An 8,799-nucleotide genomic window follows, 5' to 3' on the forward strand; every position below is an offset into this window, starting at 1 on the left:
CTGGAAGGTCAGATAAAGAGTGTGTCTGGCCCTTCACTGAGGGCCACAACTGCCTCAGGTACACCTACCTCAACCTAGCTAACCTGTGCCTGCCTGTCAGAGAGGTCAGTGGGGCATTACCAGCCAGCAACCTGGTGGAAGATGCATGGGGACCAGGGCTTGCTGGGTTTGCAGCTGCTCTACACATGCAAGTGAAGCCCATGGCATTGCCTAGGGGTGAACATCTCATTCTGCTCTCAGCTTAAACCCTTCACTCAGTTTTCCTTTGAAGTGGGAGATATTCCAAGGTTTGAGAAACTCTCCCTGCAGGCCTCAATGACTTTGAGGAATCAAAGCCAGGTTGACAAAATCACAGAAACATCCAGGTTGGAAAAGACCTTGGGATCACCAAGTCCAACCCAGAACCCTCCTCCACAAAGCTCACCCTACACCATATCCCCAAGCACCACATCTGAAGGACCTTTAAACACCTCCAGGGTTGGGGACTCCACCACCTCCCTGGGCAGCACATTCCAATCCCTGACCACTCTTGCTGGGAAAATTTTTTTCCTACTGGAAAGTTCTGGGTAGGTCTAAACCTCTACCCAGTCATAGCCATTCCCTCTTGTTCTATCACTAATTACCTGTGAGAAGAGACCAGCAGCAACCTCTCCACAACCTCTTTTCAGGTAGTTGTAGAGAGCCAGGAGGTCTCCCCTCAGCCTCCTCTTTTCCAAACTACAGAACCCCTCCAGTTGGAAACACCCCAGGAGCAGCTCCACCTCCTTGAGGCTTTGGCTGAGCGGTGACCCCTGTGCACAGCTTGATGCTGCTCTTCTCTTAGGCAGGACAAGGAAGCCTGGATCAAGGTGAAGTATGTGGAGAAGAAGTTCCTGAAGAAGCTGCCCAGCGGGGAGAGCCTGGCGGAGAGCGAGCGGAAGCCGCGGCGCTGGTGCGTGAAGAAGTGCCAGAGGCACAACAGCAGCACCAAGGCCCCCGCCGCCCGCAGAAAGTATCGCCACGAGCCAGGCAACGCTTCCCCAGCCATGCTCTCCTCAGGTGGGCACCTCCCTGGCCCCGCTCCACACCTGCCCAACAGCCTCGGCAAGGGCGGACACAGCTGTCCTGATGTTGAATCACAGAAGGGACCCCCGAAGGTCATGCAGTGCAACCCCCCGCTGCAGTCAGCAGCATCCCCAACTAGAGCAGGTTGTTCAGAGCCTTCTCCAGACTGACTTTGAGTATCTCCAGGGATGGAGCCTCAGCCATCTCCCTGGGCAACCTGTTCTGGTGTTCCACCACCCTCATAGTACAGAACTTGGTCCTAACATCCAATCTAAATCTGCTCTTCTCCAGCTTAAAGCCATTGCCTCTTGTCCTGTCTCTGCAGGCTCTTGTAAACAGCCTCTCTCCATCCTTCTTGTAGCCCCCTTCAGGTACTGGCACGCTGCTATTAGATCTCCCTGGAGCCTTCTCCAGGCTGAACACCCACAGCTCTCTCAGCTTGTCCTCATAGCAGAGCTGCTCCAACCCCCTGATCATTTTCGTGGCCCTCCTCTGGACCCTCTTTCTCAGGTCCATGTCCTTCCTGTATTGAGGGCTCCAGACCTGCACACAGTACTCAGGTGAGGTCTCACCAGAGCAGAGCAAAGTGGCAGAATCACCTCTCTGGCTCTGCTGGCAGTGCTGCTTTTGATGCAGCCCAGGCTGTGATTTGCCTTCTGGGCTGCAAGTTCACACTGCCTGCTCCTGGCCATCCTGTGGCTTTGTCTTTCCCTAGGACCTGCAAGCCTGCCAGGGGCATAAGCAGAAATGCTGTTGCACAAACCATGGTGCTGCAGGACCTTAAGGCCATCTCCTGATGTTTTCCATCTGTTTTAAGGAGATCTTGTGGCTAAAGAAATAAGGATGAATTTGTTTTTTACAGTGAGGGTGGTGAGACACTGTCTCAGGTTGCCCAGAGAGTTGGTCAATGGCCCATCTCTAGAACTATCCCAGCTCAAGTTGTTTTGGGCTCTCAGCAACCTGCTGTAGTTGGGGGTGTCCCTGCTGACTGCAGGGGGGTTGGACTGGATGAGCTTTAAAGACCCCTTCCAGCCCAGCCACTCTGTGATGCTATCATAAAGCTGGAGGTCATAACACTACGATGATCCAGCACCTGCTGAGCTGCGTTGTGCATTCGCTTTTGAATTCCAGCTTCCTGCTTTTAATGGGTTTCAAATCCTTCTCTTTTTACCTGCCTGGCCTGTGGCTGTGCTTAGGAAGGGTTCTGGCTGCTCAGAATCCTCTCTGATCTAGTTGGGGATGTCCCTGCTTACTGCAGAGGGTTTGGCTTAGATGACCTCTAATAGCTCCCTTCCAGCCCAGCGCATTCTCTGACTCTATGACTTGGGCTCCTAGGTGTATTTTGGATGGCATCCACGGGCACAAGGTTGGCAGTGGACACATCTGGGGGGCACTGGACGTGCAAGTTCAGCCTGTGCAAATAGAGCTGCAGAAATGTCTCATTTGTTTATTTGCATGTGGTTAACTGTGTGCTAAAACCTGTGTCAAACAGCAGCTACGCTGGAGAGGAAGTTCCGTCGCGATTCCCTCTTCTGCCCTGACGAGCTGGACTCCCTCTTCTCCTACTTCGACACTGGTGCTGGCTCTGGCCCACGCAGTAAGTACAAAGAAAGTGTCCCTGCTCCTGCCACCTTTTGCCTCCCAGCTCTTCCTAGGCCACCAGACCTAAAGGCAAGGTATTGACCTCCCTGGAGAGAGAGGGTAAATACTTCAGAAGAGCGCTGGGGAGTTCGTTGCACCAACTCCAAACCATTGCTCTTTTGCTGGACTTGCTGCTTGAATATCCCCAGCCAGCCAGTCCCTGCTCTTTGCACTCTGCTGGATGGAAGTCGGTTTTGGTTTTGGTTTTACTCCCAGACTATACATTCCACTGGTTTTTTTTTTTTAATTTTATTTTTATTATTATTATTTTTATTTTTTTTTAATTATTTTAAAATTATTATTTACTATTATTTCCTCTGGATTTAGTTTTGGCTTTTAATTTTTTTTTCTTTCAATTTTTTTTTAGTGAGTCTTACTGCAGACAAATTTTTATTATTATTTATTATTATTTTTGTTATTATTTTATTTTTATTTTTTAATTTTTATCGTTATTATTTTTTATTGTTATGATTCCTTCTGGATTTAGTTTTGGCTTTTAATTTTTTTTCTCTTTTTTTTTTTAGCAAGTTTCACTGCAGACTTTTTTTTTTTAATTATTAGTATTTATTATTTTTATTGTTATTATTTTTTATTATTATTTTATTATTTTTTAATTATTTTAATTTTTATTATTTTTCCAATTTTATTATTATTATTCCTTCTGGGTTTTTGTTTTGACTTTTAATTTTTTTCTTTTAATTTTTTAGTGAGTTTTACTGCAGACAAATTATTATTATTATTATTATTATTATTATTATTATTATTATTATTATTATTATTATTATTCCTTCTGGTTTTAATTTTGGCTCTTAAGTTTTTTCTTTTAATTTCTTTTTTTAGCAAGTCTTACTGCCGACAAATTTTTTTCTCTCTCTTATTTTTTTCCTTTTTCTTTTTTTTTGTGGTGTTTTGTGACGATGAACTCCCCTCATGTTCCGTCCCACCCTTCCTCTAGGTGCCAGCCACATCTCTATGCAGCATCCGCTAGCAGGTGGCCCATGGAGTGGCAGTGGCATTGGTCCCGGTGGGAGCGGTATGCCGTTCCTCCTGGACGGAGGTAAGGTGACGCTCTGGCAGCTAGCAGCAAAAGAGACACCCCAAATTTTGACTTGTTCCAAACCAACCTTCAGAGGCAGTATTTTTTTTTTAATTTTTTTTTTAATTATTATTTTTAATTCTTTTTGCCTTGGAAACTCTTTCCAGTTCTTTCTGTCTTTCGACAGGCTGCTGGGGGGTTCCAAAGGTTTCAAAGCTTCCTCAAGGTTTCCATCAGTCTGTTTGAAAGGATCAGTTGGCCCTCAGATGAGGTGAAGGATCCAGATCTCAACCCTCCCTGGAGGTGTTCAAGGCCAGGTTGGATGAGGCCTTGAGCAACCTGATCTAGTGGTTACTTAGGAGGTTGGAACTAGATGATCTTGAAGGTCCCTTCCAACCCAACCTGTTCTAGGAATCTGTGACCTGGGGTTGTTTAGTCTTCCTAGAGGGGAGACCTAATCACCCTCTACAACTTACCTCAAAGGAGGTTGGAGCCCGGTGGGGTTGGCCTCTTCTCACATGCAACATTCTGTGAACCTATGAGATGGAGGATCCAGCTGATAAAGGAGGATCCAGAGGAGATAAAGGATCCAGTTCTGAACTGTTGACATCTCATGGCAAATAGGAAGCAAGAGATGTCTAACTTGCAAGTGCCCCACATCTGTCACAGACCTTGGTCTCTTCTCCCTAGTGATAAGTGATAGGACAAGAAGAAATAGCCTCAAGCTGCACCAGAGGAGATTTAGATTGGATATTAAAAGAAACTTCTTGCCTGAAATGGTTCTCAAAGTCTGGCACAGGCTGCGCAGGGAGGTGGTTGAATTCCCATCCCTGGAGGTATTTCAGAGCAGCAGAGATGCAGTGCTGAGTGATGTGGTTTAGGACCAGACACAGAGTTGGAGCATGGTTGAACTTGATGATCTTGAAGGTCTTTTCCAAGCAAAATGATTCTGTGATACCATACTCAACTGAGGAGTGCTGACTTCTTCTAACTCCCTGTCTTGGTTGCTTGTTGTTGTATGAGCTTCAGAGAAAGGTTTATGGTCCTGAGCCAGCACAGCAGGACGTCCCAGGCTTTCCTCCTTGTCCATGGTACCTCTTGAAAGCAGTGAGAAGATGAATCAGTGCCTTAAGGGCCCTTCCAGTTTCAAGGAATTTCATGTGATTAGTCAACAGAGACCATTACTTGGGAGATGCAGGACATCACAGCTGCTCAGCAGCCTGATCTTGCTCCTGTAGAAGAATAATAGGAATTTCATCCCTGATTCATTAGGACAGAACTGGGAATTTGACATCTTAATGCTTATGTAAGGTGAGCCAGATCCTCCTTCCTTGCTTTGATGTCCTGCTGCCATGTGGCCTCACTGGAGTCACTCTTGCAGTGAGGTCATGGAGAGCAGGATAGTTGCTTTCTACAGAGTCCAGTAGGGTTTTGCTGACAGAGAGGTATGCATGGGATGTGCCACTTGAACCCTCTCCTCCTGTAGCTTCTTTATCTCCTGTGGCTGTTGACCACTGCTGAAGGGTTGCTTGGGAGCCATCATTTCAGGACCAGTGATTTAAGGACTATTCTTTACCTGGGCCCTCACTGTGGCTGCTATGAGGATTTCAAGAGCCAGCCTGTAAGGTTAAGCTGTTGTGTTCTGCTGTGGTTTTCAAGGCTCCCATCTCCAGTCCTTGCAGCCTTTCCTCTTGGCAAAGGCTACTCAGCTCATGTTTTGTCAGCTACAGCCTGGCTCATTTTTCTTTTTAAGCACAGTGGTTTGAGGGTAGGTCTTGAGGTAGGTCATGGGGACTTCAATCTTGAGTTCTGGGAGGACAGACACCCCTAGCCATTACAGTCACTTGGAAATTAAAGGCAGCAAGAAGCTGAATCCAGCCTGAGTTCCCAAGGGGGCTTGGGCATCCCTTTATTGCCTTTCTTTGGACACTCTGCAACACCTCAATGTCCTGCTTGGAGTGAGGGACAACTCTCCTTAAGGCAATGGAGTTGCTGTAACAGTGCTGTAGCATCCCTGTTCCACAGGAGCAATTCCTGCAAGTCCTTCTTTCTTTTCTGTCATTGTCTTGAGTGCTTTTGGCTGCAAGCTGGCAAAGATACAGAGTTCCTCTACCACTGACACATTGTGTGTCCTTGGGCAAGTTGCCTCATCTCTTTGTGACTCCATTGCTTGTATCTGTCTTGTAATGGCCACCAGCAAAGCGGGGAAGGTGGAGTGAGGAAAGGGAAGGTGGAGTGAGCCCATGGGCAGTGCTTGAAGAGTTTGGCTGGAGGCAGTCTGTTGATAATATTTGACCCAGTCATGACAAACAATCTCTCAGAAGAGCAATGCATTGGCAAGTGTCCCAGTGCCAACTGAGAAGCTCTGAGGAGAGCACAGGTAGAGTGGCCACTGGGCTGGTGATTCGTGGTGAAAGCAGAGCAGTGTCTGTCTTTGCTGCTGACACTGCACAACCTGCTGCAACCCTGTCTCTGCTGCTGCTCTGCTCCAGTCTACGTCACGGTGTCCCTCATGGATTGCAGCAAGGGCTGTCCTCAGCCAGCCCAAAGTGCCATGGCAGTGTTGGAGCATCCCTTGCATGAAGGGCAGCGTGTGGGACATGGACACCATAAGGCTTTGCAATTTTTTTCCTCGGGCAGTTCTGTGGAGTGGTGCTGAATGGGGTGGCAGTGCCCCTGCCTGCCCCTTCGCAGCGGTGCCCGGTGCGGGGTGTGTGTGACGTCCTGCACAGCCCTTGTCCCCTGTGCTCGCAGCTGGGCCTGCCACCGGGCTGCCCCTGTATTAAAATGGGCTTGGTTTGTCTTCTGTTGGCCCTGCAGGTCTGAGCAGTGACAGTGGGCTTGGAGGAAGCACAGATGGCAGCACTGACATCCTGGTGTTTGGCTCGGTGGTGGACAGCGTGACAGAGGAAGGTGAGCGGCACAGGCTGCTGCTGGAAGCGTGGGGAGGTGGCCAGTGCTGAGGTGGGGTGGGTGGTCAGGACAATCTGGTGCCAGGAGCAACAGGGAACATAAGAGATTAGAAATGTGAAGCTTTTGGGTCATCTCTTTCCATCCTTTTTTTGCCTCTCAGAGTGCGAGGTGTCGGAGGAGTCGAGCGGTGAAGCAGAGATTGAGCAGGAAGCATCAGACCTGGAGGACCTGAGGGAGCTGCACCCTGGGTTGTTGATCTACAAGGCAGCACAAGCCAGGAACCTGCCCCTCATGGCAGAAGCCCTTGCACATGGTGCTGAAATCAACTGGGTGAATGATGAAGACGAAAACAAGACTCCTCTGATCCAAGCTGTGATGGGGGTATGCCATGCCAGAGGCTGGGAGACCACATTGGGGTTGGATTAGATGATCTCCAGAGGTCTCTTCCAACCCAGACCGTTCTAGGATTGGGGAATGTGAGGTCTTGGCTCCAGCTGGGATTGCACTGACGATGCGCAAGCCACAGCCTGCTGTGTGCTTATGGTTCCTGTCCTTTGCCTTGCCAGGGCTCCTTGATAGCCTGTGAATTCCTGCTGCAGAATGGGGCAGATGTTAACCAAAGAGACAGCCGAGGCAGAGCTCCCTTGCATCATGCCACATACCTAGGACACACTGGGTGAGTTCTTTGCACCTTGCTGGGATGAGTTCTATCACCCTTGGATTGAGATTCAGTGTTAACACTGGGAATCATGGTGTGAAGTGGGCAGGGGAGCTGGAGTTTGGTGAGTTTGCCTCAAAACGTGGCTCTTCACATCACATCAGCACCTTGATTGGCTTAAGGATAATTGTCCCTCACTCCAAGAAGGGTGTTGAGGTGCTGGAGAGTGTCAAAAGAAGGGCAGTGAAGCTGGTGAAGGGGCTGGAGCACAGGGCTGGTGAGGATCAGCTGAGGGAACTGGGGGTGTTAGGAGAAAAGGAGGCTAAGGGGAGACCTTCTGGCTCTCTACAACTCCCTGAAAGGAGGTTGGAGCCAGCTGGGGGTCAGTATCTCTTCTCCCGAGTAAGAAGGGATGGGACAAGAGGCAATGGCCTCAAGTTGTGCCAGCTGAGGTTTACCTTGGAAATGAGAACAATTTCTTCCCCAAAAGGGTTGTCAAGTCCTGGCACAGGCTGCCCCCAGAGCAGTGGTGGAGTTCCCATCTCTGAAGGTGTTTCAAAGCCATGGAGATGTGGTGCTGAGGGCCATGGTTTAGTGGTGGCCTGGCAGTGCTGGGTTGATGGTTGGCCTTGATGATCTTAAAGATCTCTTCCAACCAAAATGATTCCCTGATCTGTGATTCCCTGATTCTGTGATGACAGACAGAGGGCAATGGTCCCCTCTCCACCCACTCCTTTCTCCACTCTGCTGCAGAGTTTCCCACTTGAAACCAATCTGAGTGAAGCTGTGCCTGCCTGTGGAAGCACAGAGCCCTCTGCCTACTTCCCTGTGGGGTGGTGGAGCTGGAACCTGTGCTCTCATGATCTCTTTGCCTTCTGCAGCCAGGTCTGCTTGTTCCTCAAGCGAGGGGCAAACCAGCACGCGGTGGATGGCGATGGGCAGGACCCTCTCAGCATTGCTGTCCAAGTAGCCAACGCAGACATTGTCACCTTGTAAGTGCAGCCAGGACTTTCCCAGTCCATGTATGCAGGGACACAGCCTGTAGACAGCCATCAGGGCAGGACTAACCAAACCTCTCTCCCTTGTGCTTTCTCTGTGTCGCTCCAGGCTGCGTCTGGCTCGAATGAACGAGGAGATGCGAGAAGCAGAAGGTCCCTTTGGACAGCCAGGTCAATATCCCAGCAACAGCCCTACTGAGCTGCAGTACAGGAAGTGTATACAGGAGTTCATCAGCCTTAATATAGATGAGTGTTAGTGACAACTTCCCCACCTCCCCTTTGCTGTCTTGAAGCTGGGCTGAACTTCTGGAAGCCCCAAGAAGCCCCATCCTTGGTACATTGGTGTCTCTTGGTCTGTTTTTTGATGCCTGCACATAGAGGTTGAGATGCACACAGGAAGGAGAAGGGATCAATTGGTTTTTTTTGTTTTTTTTTTTTTTCCTGTTAGCATTGAGTTCTCATGCTTGACTACTGGCTGGTTGATTTGTTGTGTAGGAAGACTCCTAGGG

General features: G+C 49.0%; 1 protein-coding gene across 1 annotated transcript in view; it reads left to right on the forward strand.

Annotated features, from left to right (window-relative positions):
- Nucleotides 1–8,547, forward strand: part of ACAP3 (ArfGAP with coiled-coil, ankyrin repeat and PH domains 3) — a 50,912-nt gene extending 42,365 nt beyond the window's left edge. Inside the window, exons 18-25 of the mRNA XM_054394827.1 lie at nt 824–1,038; nt 2,537–2,641; nt 3,641–3,742; nt 6,542–6,634; nt 6,795–7,015; nt 7,201–7,310; nt 8,174–8,284; nt 8,400–8,547. Of these exons, the coding sequence (XP_054250802.1) occupies nt 824–1,038; nt 2,537–2,641; nt 3,641–3,742; nt 6,542–6,634; nt 6,795–7,015; nt 7,201–7,310; nt 8,174–8,284; nt 8,400–8,547 (1,105 nt within the window). The remainder of the gene's footprint in view (nt 1–823; nt 1,039–2,536; nt 2,642–3,640; nt 3,743–6,541; nt 6,635–6,794; nt 7,016–7,200; nt 7,311–8,173; nt 8,285–8,399) is intronic.
- The last annotated feature ends 252 nt before the right edge of the window (nt 8,548–8,799 follow it).

This window comes from Indicator indicator, chromosome 32 (genome assembly GCF_027791375.1).
Source record: "Indicator indicator isolate 239-I01 chromosome 32, UM_Iind_1.1, whole genome shotgun sequence".
NCBI lineage: Eukaryota > Metazoa > Chordata > Aves > Piciformes > Indicatoridae > Indicator > Indicator indicator.